The 22,793-nt window shown below is 46.4% G+C and overlaps 1 protein-coding gene across 3 annotated transcripts in view; it reads right to left on the reverse strand.

Annotated features, from left to right (window-relative positions):
- LOC137437255 (serine/threonine-protein kinase WNK2-like) overlaps positions 1–22,793 on the reverse strand; it is a 210,637-nt gene that overhangs the window by 65,511 nt on the left and 122,333 nt on the right. For all 3 annotated transcript variants that reach the window (XM_078766685.1, XM_078766684.1, XM_078766683.1), the window contains exons 19-20: positions 16,513–17,585; positions 15,607–16,160 (exon numbers count right to left, since the gene is read on the reverse strand). In XM_078766685.1, the coding sequence (XP_078622811.1) occupies positions 15,607–16,160; positions 16,513–17,585 (1,627 nt within the window). The remainder of the gene's footprint in view (positions 1–15,606; positions 16,161–16,512; positions 17,586–22,793) is intronic.

Consider the following 22,793-nt stretch of genomic DNA (forward strand, 5'->3'; position numbering starts at 1 on the left):
CCTCGGGCCTACTAGACTTAACTGAGTGTGACATGTAGGTGTAATTCCCTCTACAATTAACCTGACCCTGAGTGTGACAATTTTAAAACACAAATAAGTATGTCCCCCTATTGCATTGCATCCTGTCTAACAGACTCAAGCCCACAGCTAACCGAATTACGGAATTATTCTGAAACTATACATTTACGGTGGGGAGCATTATTTACAATGACGTGATTTCTTATTTACAACGCAACCCAGGACCTGTGTGTTTTTTTCTTTTTCTTTTTAGGGAACAAGAGAAAGAAATTCCTGTTGGGAGGGAGGAGACAGCACGCATTGCATCGATGCACCAGTACCAATACCACCAAAGCACCCAAAAGCACCAAACACCACAAAGCACCCAAAAGCACCATCCGGTGCGGTCACCATGGCTCATAATAAACACAACAAAACAACTGGTGGTGGTCTTCTCTTTCTCTGCTGGGCCGATGTTCTTCCCGACGTCTTCAGGCTTCATGCGGCCTATTTGGACATAATAAAAAGCACAACTTGTGTTCGTTTTTTATTATTATTTAGGGCCTCAGGGGCCAACTAAGGGTGGTCCACCTGTTTGGCATAGGTGCCACCTTACCGAGGTCCGCAAGCAAGATTCCCTGGCCACTATGGCCGGTCTCCAACAGAGGTGCTCTGCCCCAGAACCTGGGGTTCATCAAGTGGTACTTGGCCGCCGAACAGCGGTCCATAAAGTGGTACATCAACGCAATGCGTGCTGGTTCTGGGAATCTCGGGCGCACAATGGCCACCTCACGCACGCTCCCCTCGGCACCCAATGGCGCACAGGTCATGTGGGAGACAAAAGAAAGACAATTGAGCGAGGGGTAAGGTCACAAGGGTACACGTCAAACAAGGCAATGCAAGGTGAAATGCGTACGGAGGGCGAAGTGAGAAAGCTCGTCCCTACCGTACGTCACCCCCCTGTCACCTACACTACCCTTGCTCTTACCCCATATTTACAAAATCTACCCATTTACAAATTCGTCACTACTGTCACGTCTTCCCCATATTTCCCCTATACCAAATTCGTCCCCACAATCCCGTTACTTCAAAATTTGCCATCACCAATTCATCATCAATCCTCATAAGGAGGGAGAGATGGAATTACGCACAATGTCACACCCACGTCATGATGTGTCTCACAATCCAAACATTTGCATCATAAAAAATAATCAAAACATGGCATGGTGTGGAGTACCTGTCACCTCAGGTGAGTGGATGCAGATGGTGCGAGGAGATCCTTCATCCTAACTATCCTCTAAATGATTTTAACACACTTTACACTACCCGGGGTCTTTCCCTGCCAATCCATTGGCCAACTTACACTATGGGTTCTAATAACCAATTCCCATTGGCCAAACTGTGGTGCTCCTCAATTTTGGGGTCTCACTCCCCCGATTCATCTCCCGGTGCTCTAGCACAATTTCTGGGCTGCGACGTGTACCTCTCCCAACAGGTCTACCCACCTGCACACCTCCACCACTGTAGTTGCCACCCGAGCTTACCTAGCTCCTCACCCTAACCTAACTAACTGGGGACAGCCCCTCTCCTGGCTCTGTCACCCCTTGGTGCCCTCTGGCACTGGGCTACCCGGGTCCGTCCTCCGGATCCTCGGGCCCCATCCACACAACTACTACCGGCTCCCAGAGCCCACCTGCGGCCTCACCTGGCCGACATCCTTACAGTGGTGGAGTGCCCAAACCAACTACACACACTAACAGGCTACACGCCCAGCCATTTCCACAACACCAACGCACCCATCCACATACCATTCTGTCACCCGCACCACAGATGCCAATATCCAACTACAATTTACCTATACCCTCTACCTAACACTTACACTACCCGCCCCGGGTATCCGTGATGGGGGTCCACTCTTCCCCCATTCACACCTTCGCACCATCCACTCCACTCCACAATTTCCACCATACTCACTCCACGACCATCCATTCCAATACTCCATACCATTTATTCCATACACCTGCCCTCCATTCACCTGTCGTTGCACACCTGTGCAATCTCACCTGGTGCCACCTGCACCCTCCTTTCTTCCTGGACCACTTGGTCATCACAATACACAATCACCATCACTCACTCATACACTGCTCCATTCACCTGTTCAGTTGCACACCTGTGCAATCACACCTGTTCAATCACTCCCACACACGGCATCATCTCAGCTAACTCCTCCCCTCTGAAACTTGCGCTTCCCAGTCGTCCCTTTAAACTATTGCGCTCCCACGTCATTATCAACCACACTAACCTACCTGCGTCCCCACTACAGGTATCAGTCACTAACTAACCTTATCGTTACCTAAGGTCGTCTTCGCTAGATCCCTATCATTATCCAAGCCCTCCCTGGCTCGTTTTCACTGCCATACACCCCATAAGCTATTGCGCATTTGCCCCCACCTGTGAGGGATGGTGGATTTGCCATCCCACCACATCGGGGGTCTCTCACTACCAATTTCGCTCGTCCAAATCCAACAATTCAAAAATTTTCCATTTACTGCCAATTCTATTCACTTTTCTAAATTTCGTTTCAAATCACTACTATCACTATCACCATCACCCGTCTACTTATTACATCCTCTCGGTGCGCCAATTCACATCACCCGTCTACTTATTACATCCTCTCGGTGCGCCAATTCACATCTACAGCCCGGCTTCGTACAGCCGAGCAATGAACGCGGGTCGTTTTTTTTTGCCAGCGGCTGGATACGTCCCGCATTCGGGGCAGGGACGGAGGCTTACCCGGGCCGAGATCCCATGCACCACTTCGGCGTGGAGCCATCCAATGTCCCGATCTCGACCTGCCGGCACGTCTCAATAGAAAGTGGTCGCCATGACGACCCTTCCTATCGAGCTGCCCGCTCCGCCTTGTGGAGCCCGGACGCGGCCGCTCCACGCGAGGCCCAGCGTGGATCGCGCACGGCGGTCCTTTCGAACCCGCCGTGGCTCGGATCTCCGCTGGTTCTCGCGGCACGCGAAGCCCGGCACGCACCGAGGGCCCGATCCGGCTAAAAGTCGACCTAACCTTTAACCCGGTTACCGTCGACGCTTCACCTGCAGGCTTACATGCATACGCTACCTCTTTCTTGCTCATACATGCAGCCGTTCCCATTCTCCTCGTACCTTTTCTTTCACACCTCGGTACACTCACTCCGCTCACCGACTTGGTCACACACCTGACCACCGAACACTTTGGCACACATTCGTTGCTCGCACACCTCACCAATACACCGCTTCGCGCCCCCTCCTCGGTCACCTCCTCTGTGACAATCACAGGTGTGCTCTCATTCGCACACCCAACCACGTGCCTCACTACCAACTCAAATGTGCCTTCCCACACACGCTCTACCATTCCAGGTGTGCATCCTTCCATCCCAGGTGTACATCCTCGCTCACCTGTCACAACCAACTCACTCTCCTTGTCACTCTCACTACTCTCACCTCCACTCTCGGTCGCGCACTCACCCTTACTCTTGACAGCATACTCTTTCCTCATGCACCCGTCCGTTACACACCTTTCTCGCGCATCCTCCCGTGCACACTTCTTCGTTACTTCCTCCGTAACACTCACCACAGGCATGCATTCTCCCTTACTCTTGACAGCATGCGCTTTCCCCATGCACCCGTCCGTTACACACCTTTCTCGCGCATCCTCCCGCGCACACTTTTTCGTTACTTCCTCCGTAACACTCACCACACCGCGCTTCCCTGTGCTCCCTCGCACACGCGCTTCGACCAATTCACTCTTGACGGCACACTCACTCCTCGGCGTGCACTTTTTCCTCACACACCCCATGGTCGGACATTCTCGCACACCCCTTTTTTCGCACACCCGTCCTGTCACACACCTCACCAACGGCCTTTCACGAACACCCGGATCCAAACCAATCCCCAAGCCGACTGAATCTCCCCTCACATCATGTACATTGCCACTCACCTCCGTACCTCGTCGCACCTTCTCTGCCACCTGCAAACTTTTTATTTGGTTAGTGAGCACCGCATCATGATTTGAACACAGACCTTGTACACATTCCATCACCTCCTCCCGGATTTCTCTCTTAGTTTCTGTCCGTCCCTTCTTAATTTCACTCACCTCTTCTCCCACTTCCTCTAATTTTTGTTTAACCTCTTTTATTTCCCGGTGCGTCTCCTCAAGTTCGTCCTCTAAGGCTACCGTGACCGTTTCTACGTGCGTCCTTACCTCCCGGTCCTTCGTCTCCATTGCTTCTGTCACCTCTTCCACCCTCATTGTCAGTTCCTCCCGTACCATCTGACATTGCCTCTGCGTCGCTATTAATTCGTTTTTAATTTCTTTTTGTGTCGCCTTTAACCCTCCTAGTACCGCCGTGTTCTTTTGAACCTGCTCCACTAACTTAGTTTGTCCCTCTGTCAGCTGCTCCACCTCCTCCGTCAGATCTTCTATTCCCCCTTGTAACTTTGCCGTATTATTTCTCACCTCTTTCTCGATACGCTTTTCGCCTCGCTTTACCTCCTCGCGTACCCCCGAGACCTCCTCACTCATCCCTCTTCGTATTTCCTCCATCTGGTTCCCCATCTGTTCGATTTCCCGGGCGGATTGTTCCCCCATTTCCCGCAATTTGTCCTCCATCCTATTTTCTAACCCCATTAACCCATTTTTCACCCCTTCTATCCCATTGTCTAATCCCTCAAATTTCTTGTCTAACTCCTTAAAATTATTGTCTAATCCCTCACCGGTACCCCTCGCTTCGTCCCTCATTACCCCCAATTGCTCACTCTGAGCATCCATCCGGTTCCCCATTACCCCCATTTGGTTTCCCATCCTGTTTTCCATCCCTTTGAAATTATCGTCTGTTTTTACCATAAAGGCCATCATCTGTTTCATAAACAGGTTCCAATTCATTGGCATCTCGGGTTCGGCTACCGCGACCATGGGCGTGGCTAAATTTGGTGCCGCAACAACCATGTGCGCGAGGACGCCATCTTGTGCACCTGATACACCCTCAACCGCCTCCTCATTGCTCTCCTCCTCCCTTTCTTCCACATACATTTCCCCTGGTTCCTGGGTTACCCCTAACCCGTCTATCTCCCCCACCGACATCCGATCGCCTTGATTGTCCATGGCGCGATCTCAAAATTCGGGTTTTATAAAACAACACAATTTCGGCAGCTCGTAATTTTGACCAAGATTTTTTTTTTTTTTTAAATTTGGGCCTAACAAATTTAGTCCCGGGTCCGAATCCGACTCCTCGACACCAATTGTTACGGACACGGCTTTTAGATGTTATATTGACCGAGCGGTGGTGTATTTAACCGCGTCCGAACAGTTACTCCCCGATTAGAACCCGATTCCAACCGAACGTTGACTAATCGCGCTACAGATATTCAATTGGGAAACCTCTAAAGCGACCGAAAGAGAAGAAGAGAGAAGAAAGACAGAGTTTGGAGGAAGAACAGATTTATTATACACACACAAGCAATATTTTAGAGCGACCAATATTATTTACAGCAATAGATGGAAAAGAGCAGTCACACAGTGCATTGTTAACTTATTCTATTTCATTTACTTAATCCCCAAGACAAACGAGTAGGACAGGACGTTCACACTCACACGATGGATATTGCAGGCAGGTAATGGCTCGAGGTTGATTGCTTGAGAGGAAGGCAAGGTCGGAGGCCGCAGCACCCCTCGCGGTTTTGGCGGGAAAACCTCCGTCGCGTATCCGCGGCCGTCACGCGCTGGCTCGGCACACCTGCTCCTCTTCCTGGGGTGGAGCCGTCTCCCTCCGTTCAGCGCGTCTCTCCAACGACAGGGGGGTATTGCAGGCAGGCAGGTAGGTAGGTAGGTAGGGCTTGCGGTGGATTGCGCTCCTCTTCCAGGTCATCCCCCAGCGTATCTCTCAAGGCCTCTCTCATCTGGTAAAGCAGTCCCCTGCAGTCGCTTTTATCACCTCCAGCGAAATCAAGCCGCCGACTCCGAGGGCGCGCCTACCGGGTCACTCACCGCGGTGTTGATTGGCTGTTAGGGCCGGTTCACTCCTGCCCTCTTCTGACGAGGTGGAGCCACGCCTTTCTTCTCCAACCTTACCTCGTGGCCAATGGTGGTTGAAGAGAAAAACCGACCAAAATGCGGAAGGCAAATGGAAGGGAGGTTTTGGGGAAATTGGAAGGGCCTACGCTTATTTTGTTTGATACAATGCAAAGTCAATCTAGTGGAAAACACATACTTAGCCTACATGGAATAAGGAAATACACTATTTAAAAGATATATCGTGACCTGCGTGTATGTTCTATGAAATTAATTAGGAGGACGGCTGCGACCATTATTTACATTACCAGGATGTTACCATACCAAAACCATACTCTTCACATCCGTTACCCTTCCTCCAAAATTGTTACACTCCTCAAAACCCGTTACACTTCTCAAAACCCGTTACACTTCTCAAAATCGTTACAATATATATATATATCAAGTAATGAACGGCGGTTGGGAATTATATCCACGATATCCATTTTTCCGTTCTCCAACCTATAGCTTTGTCTTTGAAAACTCAACGTTTCGGCCAGCAACCCAGCGTGCGCCGAGCCTCCACTAGCCTTCATCAAGAGAAGTTCCCTTGTTCACCTCCTCCCAGATATATCCGGGGGGAGGGGTGGGCCTATTATATCAACCAATCACAAAGCTGCGTTGCGAGACCTCGTGACCATGGACCCATGCTCGGCTTATGTTGCAAGTGTTTTGGCGTGTTTGAGCGGTGTATAGTGTTTTGTTGTCCGTGTTGCCTGTGTCGGCTATGTCCCACTTTGTCTTTGTCCTCCTCCACGCATCAGTGTCTCTCTGGTGTATTTATGCATGAGAGGTCCGTATGCCTGTGGTAACGCCACAGTCTCCTCTGTCAATGGTGCCCGCGTTTGGCCAGTGTGCCAGGCCTCCAGTATTCGCCTCCTGGCCCGGTTCGGGGATGCCGCCAGCACGTTCACATTGTCCCATAGAGGAACATGGCCCGCCCTTATTCCATGCTTGGCGATAGCAGATCTTTCTGGGTGATTACACTCAAAGGCCTTGTGGTGTTCATTAATGCGCTGGCCTAAGGTTCTTCCAGTCTCGCCTATGTATTCTCCACCACAGTCACAAGGAATGGTGTATACCACACCTGTGCAATCATTCTTCAGTCTTTTGTCTTTGACCTTGGTCAGTGCACGTCTCAAGGTGTATATAGGTTGGTAGTTGACCCTCACCCCGACCGGTCTCAAAACATGGTGTCCTTTGACGTCATTTCGCTATTCACTAACGTGCCCACAACCCTGGCGGTTGATGTGGCGAGACAGAGGCTAATGGAGGATGATTGCTGGAAACAGGCCGCCGACAAGTTGAATGTTGATGACGTTTGTCACCTCCTCAGCACTTGTCTGTCTTCCACCTATTTTGTCTTTGACAGCACATTTTACAAACAGGTGTTCGGCACTGCGATGGGCTCCCCGGTGTCTGCGGTGGTTGCCAATATGGTGATGGAAGAGCTGGAAACACGCACCATCCCATCCCTCCCAACACAGCCACGTGTCTGGTACCGCTATGTCGATGACACTTTTGTCATCTGCCCCAGCACGGCTGTTAATGCAATCCAGGAGGGCATCAGTGGAATGTTTCCTTCCATCAAATTCACCTGTGAGGAAGAACAGGATGGGTCGCTTCCATTTTTGGACGTCCTGGTGAGGAGGAACCTCAATGGAAGCTTAAGTACCGCATTATATAGGAAACCCACCCAGACCGAGCGTTACCTCGATTTCACGTCTTGCCATCCACTGCACCATAAAAGAGCTGTGGTGAATACACTCGTAAAAAGGGCAAGGAATATACCGTCTACCTTGAAGGGCAAAAGGAGAGAGATCAAGCATCTCAAATGGGTATTGAAAGCCAATGGCTACCCAGACCACCTCTGCCCAAAAAATGAAATGGTACTGGCGGCTCCAAGAATCCAGGACGTGCCACAGGAACCACCTAAGGGCTTCTGCGTGCTACCATTTGTGCCACGGGTATCTCAAAGGATTGGCAGGATTTTGAGACCGGTCGGGGTGAGGGTCAACTACCAACCTATATACACCTTGAGACGTGCACTGACCAAGGTCAAAGACAAAAGACTGAAGAATGATTGCACAGGTGTGGTATACACCATTCCTTGTGACTGTGGTGGAGAATACATAGGCGAGACTGGAAGAACCTTAGGCCAGCGCATTAATGAACACCACAAGGCCTTTGAGTGTAATCACCCAGAAAGATCTGCTATCGCCAAGCATGGAATAAGGGCGGGCCATGTTCCTCTATGGGACAATGTGAACGTGCTGGCGGCATCCCCGAACCGGGCCAGGAGGCGAATACTGGAGGCCTGGCACACTGGCCAAACGCGGGCACCATTGACAGAGGAGACTGTGGCGTTACCACAGGCATACGGACCTCTCATGCATAAATACACCAGAGAGACACTGATGCGTGGAGGAGGACAAAGACAAAGTGGGACATAGCCGACACAGGCAACACGGACAACAAAACACTATACACCGCTCAAACACGCCAAAACACTTGCAACATAAGCCGAGCATGGGTCCATGGTCACGAGGTCTCACAACGCAGCTTTGTGATTGGTTGATATAATAGGCCCACCCCTCCCCCCGGATATATCTGGGAGGAGGTGAACAAGGGAACTTCTCTTGATGAAGGCTAGTGGAGGCTCGGCGCACGCTGGGTTGCTGGCCGAAACGTTGAGTTTTTAAAGACAAAGCTATAGGTTGGAGAACGGAAAAATGGATATCGTGGATATATATATATATATATATATACTAGCAGAAGTACCCGGCATTGCCGGGCGGGGGAGGAGGAGGGGAGGGGGAAGAGGAGGGGAGGGGAATGAGGGGGGAGGGGGAAGGGGGAGGGGGAGGGGGTTGGGGGAGGGGGACGGGGGGGGGAGGAGGAGGGGAGGGGGAAGAGGAGTGGTGGGGAACAGGGGGGGAGGGGGAAGGTGGGAGGGGAGGGTGTGGGGGTGCCCGGGGGAAGAAGGGCCCCTCCCCCCTCCCCCCTTCACCTCCCCCCCCCCACCCCTGCCCCCCTCCCCCCTCCCCCTCCCCCCCTCCCCTCCTCTTCCCCCTCCCCTCCTCCTCCCTCTTAACACCAGGGGGGTTGACTCAGCCTGTCATCCTACCGAGGTCGGCAAATTGAGTACCAGTTCACTGGTAATTCCCTGTGTGCCGCAAGAGGCGCCTAACAGGGTTGGCGGCACGAACCCGGAAGTCGGAACTCATTGTCGTCAAATAAATGTAGCATGTATGTTTCACTCTCTGTCACATGCCGTTGGTCCCATGTCAATCGGATGAAGTTGAAAAATTAACATTACGAAGTTTCTCTGGGACGTACTGATTCCGAATAATGAAGTTGAAAAATTAACGTTCCAAAATACGCTAATTACGCTAACAGAAGCGCTGGCGCTGCGAAGCGCTAGAGGGAGCGCTGCGCTCCCTCCCTTCGATTCCCTCCCTCTTCTGCTAGCGTTTCTGCGCTAATACGCTAATTTTAAAACCCGAAGTTTTTTAAAATTTAAGGTGTGCTGTAGTTGCTCTGAGACGTACTGATTCCGAATATGCCTTTGGTTTTTCTCTGCGATGAGTAGTTCTCGAGTTATAAGAGGACAAACAAACATACTTTACTGCTTTATATATATAGAAGTTGGTACGATTCGGCCAAGGAATCCCAGAGATAATTGCAATTAAGTGAGCCGTGACGTCACGGAACGCGCCGCCGGTAATATATTATAATTTATGGTAATCTATGCAGCACGACATGGTCATCACGGAAAACAAGGCGCCTTTGCCGGCGCAAAACGGCTCTCCCAGGGTCAAACTCGGTAACGTTGTGAGCGCACGGTTCAGCCCTTCAAGAAAAAGTTTATTTTGTAAAAATCGAACCACGCGTTAAAAAGATATGACTGGTTTTGTTCGCCGGCACGTCGGCGCTCGAATCGGCTCGCGATAAAATCCAACACGTCATTTGTCGGGGTCGTCTGAACCAACCATGGGGCCTAGAAGGCTGGGACTGGTCTCAAAAGTTAGGTCTCGATCATATCTCTTAATTCTGGAAGCTGCACGTCTCTGTGATAATCTTGTGGACCATGACAAGAGATCGTGCGAGTCGCTCGCAACGGCTTCAAGCACTTCCGCATTCGACCATTTCATGAACGCCATACGCCCCGCCCATCAAAGCGCGTACGTATTAAACGAACATACAGTGGCCCATGTATCGTCATTTGCGCATGCGCCAAAGTCTTTGCAGGAACATGAAGCATCAGAACAGCGCATTTGCGCATGCGCAAGAGTGAGAACCGCCTGTGTACCATTACGCTAACAAAAGCGCTGGCGCTGCGAAGCGCTAGAGGGAGCGCTGCGCTCCCTCCCTTCGATTCCCTCCCTCTTCTGCTAGCGCTTCTGCACTAATACGCTAATTTTAAAACCCGAAGTTTTTTAAAATTTAAGGTGTGCTGTAGTTGCTCTGAGACGTACTGATTCCGAATATGCCTTTGGTTTTTCTCTGCGATGAGTAGTTCTCGAGTTATAAGAGGACAAACAAACAAACATACTTTACTGCTTTATATATACTAGGGCATTGCCCGTACTATATCTATATCTAAAATTATATCCCCCCCCTCTATTTACATGAAATGGTTTGGTCCAAAGCGAACGGCTTGCGAGTACGGTGACAATCCCCCCCCCTCTATTTACATGCAATGGTTTGGTCCAAAGCGAACGGCTTCCGGAGTTTGGTAAAGAAATCGCCATCGCGTGCACAAACGCGCAGGAAAGCGAATGAATCGCAAATTCGGTTTTATTAGTTTTAAAACATAGTTTAACGCCAACATAGTTTGCAAACGTGAAATAAATGAATACGCTCTCAAATGTGCCATCCGAGGCAGAGTGTGTCCGCCACGTTCGGCACACGCGATCGTTCGCTGCTCTCTGATTGGTTGAATCGTTTTTTGGACATAGCTCGGTAAGTAATTGTCCGATTAATATGAAACCTTGAAAAGGCACATCCTCGGGTCCCCAGCAATATACCTGGCAAGTTAAAAGTATATCGGACCCGTGGTTGTCGAGAAACAGCGGTCACAGACAAACAGACGTACAAACGTACAAACGTACAGACAGAGATTACTGGAATATATATATATATATATATATATATATATATATATATATATATATATATATATATATATATATATATATTAGGGTGGTGCTCAAAATAATTTTTTTTAAATATTTACTGGGACATGGCTTTATGTTGTTCCTTTTGTTCCAAAATGAAAAGACACCAAATATGAAAGCAATCTGATTTTATTTAGGGGTGCCACATCAGCCTTCAAACTAAAGGTGTCTACAAAACTTTTCTATATATGGATCGAAAGCAAAACCAGAAGTTTGTTTTATGAAAATCCACCCTCCACTCACTTTCTTTGTATTCTAGCAAACACAAGTTACAATAGCTGCACAAATAGCACTATATTGCTATGAAAACTCAAATTCAATGATAACAATCCAAATGTTCAGTTCATAAAATGAAGAGACACCATATCACATAATATTAAAAAACCCAAATATAATGAGAAATGTAACTCCTATTTCTGGGCCTGTTTCACCACTGTTGCCTTCTTGGCATCGGGGTACATCTTCCTGTGAGCAGCAACAACTTGGAGCAGAGCTTGCTTTTGCTCTTCATCCTTTGTAAGGAGCTTATTGTAGTCTTGTATCAATGCGACACCCCTTTCTGCCCTGTCGTTCACCACGACTGAGCCACTGGCGGCTTTCTTTGCTTCCTGAAAGCTGGTTTCTTGCTCCGATGAACCAGGATCCTTATCCATCCAATCAGTTGGGGTCCCTAGGATGCTGAAGAAATGCTTGGTGTGTTTTGTTATGAGGCCAGCGATTGACAGGGCGGTTCCTCGTTTGATAGCTGGTCTCTTTGGAGAGGGGTTTTCACCGTCATTTTTCAATGCTTCAATCATATTGATCTTGCTTTCTTTGTCAATTCTGGTGTCAAAGAATGCAAATGCCACTAGTACTGGGCTCATGTACCACGTGTGGCGGCCAAGTGCCTTCAAGGCTGCCTGAGCCATCTTCTGATTGATTTGTTCAAACTTTTCCAACTTCTTGAAGAGGTTAATGTCATTCAGGGGAGCCTCAATAGCTTGTGGAGCCCGAAACCAAGCCTGTACATACACAAGGCAGACAAAAATGTTGAAGGCTCGGAGTTCTCTCGCCTCTCGAAGTGTCAAGTGGAACTCTGACCGAAACATGAACACCTGTAGTGAATATAGTGCTTTTGCCATCCATCTGGCTCTGTGCATTGCTCCTGGAGCCATGATCCGGATTCCACGAGGTGGGATTCCTCCCATGTAGATGACAGTCAGTTCTAGGAGTTCACGATAATCATCTCGTGGCTGCTGATCTTTCAAACACACAAGAACGTTTTTGCTTCCAACACAGTGTCTACAGATCCCATTGAAGCCTTCCTCTCTGAGAATTGATCGTGAAGAAACTTCCTGTCCTCGGGGTTGGTGATTATGGCCTCCGAATCTGCATGCCTAAGATCAAACGTCTTCTCCAAGGAGGCCTTGAAGGATGCTTCCTTTTTCTCTTGGGTCGCACCACCCCGCTTTGCACCTTTTTGGAGGCTCCTCCATTCTTCATATAGCCTCTCCAAACGATGGATGCAGTGCTGCTTCGTCGTTGTAGGTAGGTGAGCTTTTTCCCAGAACTTCACAACCTCTTCAATGGTGAGGGTTGCACTCTCCCGGGCAGTGCGATTCTCCTTCTTCAGGTGATGGAAAAACAGGACAAGAGATTGATGCACAGTCGGGAGCTTGGCACCTTTGATGGCATCTCCAGAAGTGGACCCAATGAGATACACATTATCCTGAGCCCGAGTTTTCAATGAAACACTGGTACTAGCACATGCCATATCTGCAAAATACGCAAGAATGTGGGTAAAATCCTGTTAATTCTTACTCCACAGGGTCACTCTCTACAAAAGAGCCACAGTCAATAAGTTAGGCCTACATATTACACACTAAAAAAGCGTACCCCTGACCCCGGGAACCTGTACAAAACATGCATGAAAATTGCCCAGATAGTGATCATAGGAAGTCTCAAAACTGTATGTATAATATATTGTATATAACTATATATACACAAAGAATTAAGTTAAGCACCCCCCCCCGTTTTTTTACAACCTCGCACATTACAAGTTTGTTGTCGTCAAAACAGTGTAATATACCCATGATATTGCTATATTTTCTGGAGAAGTGATATTATGGTCACATAAAAACATAACAATCATGCCGTTTTCAATATTTTATTCTGAATAATTTAAGGTGAAATTTTTTGGGAATTTTAGGCATATTTTCACCTCAATTTAAGTATGGAGCTATAGGTCCATCACGGACAGTGTGGATGACGTTTATGTTTTCTAACGTACAGTCATTGTTCTGAGAAGACCTCTAGCGATCTTTGCGTCAATAACGTGTGTAGGACCCACGTGAACGGATCACTGACTCAACCCTACGTCTCATAGACCCTGTGTATCTGCATTTCATCAATGGATAATTGCTAATGTCATACCAATCATTATTTGATCTCACATACCTTAGAATATATGCCAATGTATACATATACACAAATAATATATATTAGGGGGTGCTTACCTTAATTCGTTGTGTAGGGGTGCTTAACTTAATTCTTTGTGTATATAATGTATAATGTGTATTTATGTATATTTATTATTTAATGTATATTTTATGTATAAATTTAATGTATATTTAATTATAATGTATATATATTGTATAACTATATATTTATTTATTATATTTAAATTTTAATATATTATATTTATTTTTAATATATTATTTAATGTATTATATTTGTCTATATTTGTATAATTGTCTATCGTATAATTGTATATATAATGTATAATATAATATATATTATTATTATTTAATGTATATTTACTATATATTTATTTTTAATATTATATTTAATGTATATATATAATTATGTATTTATTTTGTGTATATACAGCCCAAAAAATGGGAATTCCTATTTTTGCATGGGGGAAAATTCATCACTGATGTGGCACCCCTAAATATTATTGGATTCCATTAAAATTTGGTGTGGTTTCCTTTGACACCAAAAGGAACAAAAATAGACCATGTCCCGGAGAAAATCTGCATTTTGATTTTTTGAAGCCCACCCTAAATATATATATATATATATATATATATATATATATATATATATATATATATATATATATATATATATATATATATATATATATATATATATATATATATATATATAGTCTCGATATAACACATTCCTAAAGGCCCACTCCTTTTGAACAGTAACGTAGGAACTTGAACATCCACACAGGAGTGCGAATGAGACAACCAACAACTCAGCTCCAAACCATTCTGGAAAAGGAACACATCAGTAAGATAACACAAGGCTTTACCCACTTAACGAACGAGTGACTCGTATTCCTATCCAGGGAGATCTGTCTGGCTGAGATGATAATGGCAGAATTTTTATTTATTTATATCGAGCATATTTTTTTGGCGTGGACAAAAAAAAGAAAAAAAAAAAAAAAACAGAGTTCATAGAACACCTTACCCTGCTGAGTCTTCAGAAACAAGGACATGGGCAGGGTTTGCAAGTGAAAGTTTTGATTGGTTATGATGATGTGGTAGTGGTTTGTGTGCAGCTTGTGGCTGCTTGTTGCGTCATTTTATTGGGGTGTGGCTGTGCCGCTGATGCAATGCCTCTCTGTATACACAGTCATCTGGTACTCATTTTGCTGACTACAGAACAATGACTGAGTCAACCCACCTAGCATTAATTCAACAGCATGACTGGGGCTTCAACTCAAGACCCTGAGATCTCAAGCCAGCCACCTTAACCATTAAACCAACACAAGGATTGTGATAATATAAAATGCTGTAATATTTTGAAATCAATCAGAGCATAGGTTACACTTGGTTGTTTGCCATTGCCTTTCTAGTGGTCAGTCAAGCCAGAAATTATGTAATTTTGCCATGGTTCCGGCAATAGCTCACCAACTCTTTGTGAAGGACACTGTGGGATCTTTATCGTCCATCAACAATCAGTGCTGGCAGACAGGACTCTCAGTTGAACGTCCTTCTAATGGACGGTACACACATTGATGCCTCGCCCTGCATGAGAAACACTAGGATGATAGTTTGTAGCTCAGTCAAGGTTCTAACCCAGGCTGGATAGCTTCGACATGTCTGATTCAAGGAAATCTACCGTTCACTCATTTCTAACAAACACTTGATAGAGTTGTGAAAGTTCAAAATAATTGCCGTTATAATGTATATAATTCAAACCAACCACTTTTTGGAACACATCATTTTGTACCGAGTGAAAATTACTCTTTACATAAACAATCATGTGGAAAATTAATTTATTTTCCATTGGTTTGAAATAAAAATCTAATGAGAAAACAAAACAGGTGAACCTTACTTTTCCTTGAGCCTTTGTAGTTCACTGTTCAAACCACCATCCTCATAGTCCGAGGCACAATCACTACTTGGGCAGGAGGAAAGTGAGTCAGAAGAATCTCGGTGCTGCGGATATGACCTGTCCGAGGTGAAAGACTTTGGTGGAACTGAGCTGTCCATACAGCTACTCTCATCACGAGTCACCTGATGTATCCATGGTTCAGGAGACGCCATTCCATCACTATTCACAAGCTCCACGCGCTCAGCTGGAAGGATGGGTACGATAACCTGCATCAGTGTAGGAGAAGCAGGGTTTTCTTCATGGACCTTGGCACCAGTTCCACAAAGAGCTGCAAGATGCTTGATAGGTGGTGAAGGACAGGTGCATATCATTGGCAGTTCAGATTTCCGACCAATCGTCGAATCGTGGATATTTTCATTTTCAGAAGGCTCAGAAGCTTTTCTTGTGGCTGTAGCAGGTTGTTCGTGCTTTGTCTCCCAGACTCCATCATGGACATTGGAGCCAATCTCCATGGTCCTGTCTACAAAACGTTCTTCTACTTGAGCAGGCATCATCTGCATCCATCATACATAGTGGAAGTCAATAGTGCGGCAAAAATGGCTGGAAAGGGGTACATGCTACAATATTGCCAACACAAGACCAAAATAATCTAAATATGGGGCGAAATATGTATAATATAGCAAAATAGAGGAATATTCAACCCTGTTCCCTTACACATGCATCTCTTTTTCTCTGCTAACTCTACAACAGGCCTCATCAATTTCATTTTACCCACCCCTTTGCATATGTAATTTGTCGATGCCCCGTTACTGCAAAAGGATCAAAAAATCCTAAGATTATACAAATGCATGATTCAAACAAACAAATGCAGGTTTTCCACCAGTACAGGAGCTACATGTTCCTCACCTGGATAGAATCACCAAAGGGTGTTGTTGGGCCATCATGTTCCAAAACGGATGACGGAACGTTGGTGGGTACTGAGGAATTCCGAAGTACAGGGAGAGGTTGAGAAGAGGAATCCTGTGAAGGTGCAGTCTGTCCTATCTCACCAGCGTTCGTTTTCACAGCAGACGAAGGCAACTGCTGGCAAGGACCATCAAAAACAGTGGTTAGCGTTGATGGAGCTGGGAGACCATTTGCCTTTGCTGGAGACAGCAGAAAACTGGAATCCGCGGAAGTCACATCTAGAGTGGTTCCAGTGCCATCACGATGTTCATCTGTACATGTAGCAGATTGACTCAAACTAGAATCCTGAAACAGAGTGCGCAGTTTCTCATCGAGATCTCTGATGTTTCCAGAAACAGATGAGCTCTTTGGAGTTTCAGGATCTGCTGTGCTCAGTCTACTCTCACCACTAACACCTTGTTGCATGTCCACAGATAATGGCAAAGGGATAGCACCGGGCCTCAGGCTGGCTGTTTCGTTGTTCTGCTGGAACTGGGGTGTATCTTGCACTGGAAGCTGGCCCAAAACCTCTGAGGAATCAGAGACACTACGAGTGGGAATAGCTGAGACTAATGGTAAGGGAAGGAATGTCAGAGGGCTCGAAGTGCCATTATGAATTACTGTGTTTTGGTCACTAGTCAAATTGACATGGCCACAACAAGGGGATGTGGTTGAAACAACACTCGTGCTATTGTGCAAGGAGTGAGCAGCTGAGTACTGAGGAATGAGGGGTTCAGAACAACTAAGTAATGAGTCCTCTAATGAAGTTGACGGGAAGGAAACAAATGGAGGTGGTTCAGGAAATTCGATGATGTGTGGTTGGTTGTCATTGGGCACAAGGTTTTGCTGGATAACTTGAGGTGGCTGCTGTGCATCTTGGGTCAATGGAGTCATGATGGATAACGTTGTTGGTAGGTCAGGTCCAGGAAAGGGGCTTGGCATCTGCTGGTCTACATCCACAGAATCCTCTGGACCTTGCCACAGGCTCATTGATGAAATGGAGCTTGACATTTCGTAATCCACTCTGTGGATCACTAACAAAGGGAGATACATGGATTTGGGGAGGGGGTATTGGGGGAGATAAGGGATGGTGGAGTCTCACTGCTCAGCAGCTTTATTTCATAAAGATCACAGAAAAACTAGACAGTCATGCCAATAAAGACCATTGTAGAATAAGACCGAGAGTCTGTGTTTTTCCATGATGAAAAGGTGGTTGGATGCCCAAATCAGTCATTTTTATAAATAATGGCATAAACTATTTTAACATGGCAAGGGAGCAAGAAAACACGACACTTTAATGTAATCATCCACCTTGTCCATCCATGTGTTGCACATCATCATGTACAAGATGACTTTCTGGCCTGTACAGGTTCCATTATCAAGGTGCCAGGGTGTGGGATGAGATGGCTAAACCTGAAACAGTATCAATGGCCAAGCATCACTTCTTATAACTATAAAAAAAAAAATAAGAGGACAACAAACAAAAATAAAATCACATAAATAATTATAATTGCTATTGCTATTTTGGGGCTATTTATTTAATTGTTATACGCCCATGATGTTTCGTTATCTGAATGCTCATTACGCAACAGTAGCCCACCGCACAATGTTGCACGAGATCAATTATTTTGTCGTGTTTTGTTCTACCTTGCAACGGATGTTTTTTGGTGTTTGTGACATGCAAACTGACTGACAAACACTCAAGCCATCATGACGAAAAAAAAAAAAAAAAAAAACAAGAACAAGATGATGTGCTCTGTGGATACCTTGGTGGCCGATCCCTGAGCAAAAGTCAAATATGGTATTTAGCAAAAGACAAACCGAAGGTGGACGGAGGTTGTGTTATCACTTCTGTTTGTGTGCTTCTGAGCAGCATATCTCAAAAAGTTATGAACGGAATCGGATGAACAGGTTTGGTGTGTGACAAGGACAAAGTGGTTCAGTCTCGGTGAAGATCCGGATCTGGATCGAGAATTCTTTAAATTACCTCCACCACCGAGGATGGACGGCGTTTATGGTTTCACCCATGTCTGTCTGTCTGTTTGTCTGTCTATTTGTTTGGCTGTGAGCATCATATCTCAAAAAATTGTGGACGGTTTCGGACAAAATTTGGTGGACAGTTTGGGTGTGTAACAAGGACGAATTGATTCGATTTTAATGATGATCTGGATCCGGATATAAAAATTTTAAAGTGATTCTTCACCATTGAGTTATAGGGCTAAAACAATATACAGACTTGGCATTTAATATGGAGTATTTTTTTTGTGGGGGTGAACTTACTTTTCAAAGTGACTTAGAACCAAAAGTTCATTGGAATTATGTTGAAATTATTCTAGATTTTGTTAATGTGACCTTTAAAAGAAACAAAAACCACATTTGACATTTCGAAGCAAATAAATTGATCCTTGAAAGTGATGTAAACTGATATCGAACTCAATTCACGGACAGTACTGTGTTAAACTTCTGTGCGTTTTCCAGAAGTATCTCTTTATTTTGCACATTAGCCAAAAATTTTTTTAACAAAAACAAAAGTTAAATTACGACTGGGATTACGGACAGTAAAATTACAGTTCAGTACTTCGTGTAACCCCCACGAGCATTCAGGAGAGCACGTACACGTTGAGGCATGCTGTTCACGAGATTTGCCAAGGTTTGGACAGGAATCGCTTGCCATGCAGTTACAATAGCCTGCTGCAATTCACGCACAGAGGCAGGCTGCTGGTCCTAGTTGTCGATTTGATGCGTTAATTCTGCCCAAAAGTTCTCTATCGGATTCATATCCGGGGACATGGCAGGCCACTCCATATGCTCTACACCACCGTCAGCATGAAAGTGTTGGATCATGCGAGCACAATGAGGCCGTGCATTGTCATCTTGGAAGACAAAGTTTCCTCGAAAGGCTGCACGAACAAATGGAAGCAATGTTTCTTCCAGAATGGCCCTGTGCTTGAACTGGTTCAGGTTTCCATTCAGAACAACCAGGTCAGTTTTGCCCCCTGCATGAAAAGCAGCCCAAACGGTCACCCCACCACCTCCAGCTTGGACTCTTGGCACTATACAATCTTCGTTGTAGGCTTCATGCACTTGTCTGCACACTCAGCCGCGGCCATCTTGACGATAGACCAGAAATCTAGACTCGTCACTGAAGATCACGTGATTCCAGTGTCCTGGCTGCCATTGACGGTGCTCTCTGGCCCACTGCAATCGGCGCTGGCGGTGTTGTCTGGTCAGACGGGGCTTTCTCAGGGGACGCCTGGCACGATAGCCTGCTTGAACCAGTCGTTGGTTGACTAGCCTTCTGGATACAGGCACATTTGTCAGTTGCTGCCACTCAGCCCTAAGCCGATTAGCTGACTTGGTACGGCCATTGCGGACTAACCGGTGCAGCTGGCGATCATCCCTCCTTGTGGTTCTGCGGGGACGTCCTGGCCTCGGTATTGGAGTAGGGACACCCCTCTGAGCATTTCGTTTCAGGATATTTGACACCTGACCTTGAGTGATGCCATACTGCCAAGCAATAGCATGCTGTTTCATGCCGGAATTTCGTAAAGCCACCACTAAATGACAAACAGCATTGTCGAGTTGACGGACCATCTCCAGGGGAAGCGGCAATAACTTTTGTAGACGTGCAGCAGTTGTTTTCCACTAATACAGAACGCAACAACCCTTATATACCCAATTGTGAAGCCAATCGTCAAATGTACCTGTCCGTATATTTTGTCACGCCACCTGTGATATAATCCTGTTATTGACTTCTTGCTGTGACAGACAATCAGTGACATGGTTCTTTTAACAAAGAAATCACCGAAGCGCAAAAGAAACTCACCAGATTGATATACTGAGTTCAGAAAGTAAACCCAAGTCAAGAAAAATATATATTCCATATTAAATGCCAAGTCTGTATAACACAATATCTTAAATAGTTATGGACGGATTCGGATGAACCTAGATGGACAGTTTGGGTGTGTGACCAGGACAAACTGATTCGATTTTGTTGAAGTCATTCGAGGTTCAGTCACTCAAACTCTTGGGTCTCACTTTCCGCCATGATCTCACTTGGACAAGCCACATTTCAAAGTTGGCCTCCAAAGCCAGACCTGGGTATCCTCTGTCGTGCTTAATTCTTCCTTGGCACAACTGAGTTCCTATGTACCTACAAGGCTTTCATCCACAGATTGATGCAGTACTGCTCTCCCCTCTGGGCTGGCTCCTCTGCCTCACATCTTGTTCAACTTGACGCTGTGGAAACGAAGGGCTTCAAGATCAATGGAATCTCTCGTGATGAAGGTGAGTCTATGGACCTATCACAACACCATCACCGACAGGTCGTTGGTCTCTCTGTCTTCTTCCACCTCATTTTTGGTCTTGCAACCTCTGCCCTCTCCGTGATCTGTCCCCCAAGTATCTTCTGGATGCATGCGTTCCACCAGCAACCCCCTCCTAGTGAAATGGCCTAAATCCAGAACCACTCCTAACCTCCACTTATTTATTCCTCTCTTTTCCAGTATGTGGAAAAGTCTTCCACACTCTCTTCGATCCAATTCTTCCCAACAAGGCTGAACTCTCAAACATGTCTCCCTCTTCCAAATCCTGGTAGCGTCTGGTCAAATCTGTTTTTGGTGTTTGTTCCCCTTCCATCCCCTCCCTTACCTCAAACGGTTACACAGCTGACACCGCACGTGAAATAGCCAAATGCCTCAACTCTGTGTTTGCCTCAAAATCTTGTGTCCCGAACCCATCTCTCTCTGTACCCACCTTACCCAGTCGAACCCAGCTGCTCCTGGACTCTGTGTCCTTCTCTCCTGACAAGGTGGAGAAGTTTTTGTAAAACCTCGACTCAGATTCTGCAACTGGACCAGACGGCATCAGCCCACGGATCCTAAAATCCTGCTCTTCAGCTCTATCTCACCCTCTCTCCATTCTTTTCACCCTCTCCTTTGCTCAAGGTCATCTGCCATCTGCTTGGAAATCAGCCAACATTACCGCTTTACACAAAAAGGTGCAAAAACAGATCCTTGCAACGACAGACCAATCAGCCTGCTCCCAATAATCAGCAAGGTCATGAAATAAATCATTGCTTCTGACATCAAATCCTTCCTCTTCTTCAATGGCCTGACCTCGGATCATCAATTTGGATTCAGACCAGGTCATTATACTCTGGACATGCTGCTTCTGCTGTCTCAACAATGGATGGAGGTCCTTAATGCCAAACAGCAAATCAGAGCTGTCTCCCTTGACAGATCATGTCCCTTAGATACGGTCTGGCACCCCGCTCTGCTCACCAAACACTCCTCCTCCTATGGTATCCATGGAAATCTCCACGCTTGGCTTGCGGACTTCCTCTCTAGTCATAGTCAACGTGTGGCCCTGAATGGGTTTCTCTCATCTCCCCTTCCTGTTCAGTCTGGAGTACCCCAAGGCAGTGTTCTGGGCCCTGTGCCTTTTCTGGTCTTCATCAATGATCTCTCTGACTCTGGAAAATCCTCTCTATCTCTTTGCTGATGACTCCACTCTCTGCCACTCCATACCTCATCCCTCAGATCAGCAGTCTGCAGCCTCCTCACTCTCTGCAGACCTGGACAAAATCACAGACGGGTCAAACAAGTGGAACATGTCTTTCAATCCTGATAAATCTCACACTCTTACTATGTCTCTCAGAAAAGACCGACTGGACAACCCTCCCATCTACTTTCTCAACTATCCTCTCCAAGAAGTTCTGTCACTCAAGCTTTTAGGTCTCACAATCTGCCATGATCTTTCCTGGGAAAACCACATTTCCAAGCTGGCCTCCAAAGCCACTCGCCGACTGGGCATCCTCCGTCGTGCGAAGTCCTTCCTTGGCACACCTGTGCTTCTCACCACATACAAGGCTTTCATCTGCAGCTTTCACAACAGGCAGGTTGGTGGTCTGTCTTCTACCGACTCCTCTCTGGCCTAGCTCCCCCAGCTCTGTCTGTGCTCTGTCCCCCCAAATATTCCTACACAAGATCTGCCAGCAACCCTCTTATGGTTAAACTGCCAAAATCAAGACTCTCTATTCACCTTCACTCTTTCATTCCTCTTTTCTCCCACCTCTGGAACAAACTCCCTCACTCTCTTCAATCCCACTCCTCCCTCCAGGTCTTTAAAACAGCTGTTCATCACCATGTCTTATCTTCCCCCATCCAAAACCTTGATCTTTTCTACCCCCGTTAATTCACCGCAGATCCACTTTTTTGAAATACCGACTTCTTTCCTGGAAG

The sequence above is a fragment of the Myxine glutinosa genome, chromosome 12 (assembly GCF_964187855.1).
Source record: "Myxine glutinosa chromosome 12, kmMyxGlut1.1, whole genome shotgun sequence".
NCBI lineage: Eukaryota > Metazoa > Chordata > Myxini > Myxiniformes > Myxinidae > Myxine > Myxine glutinosa.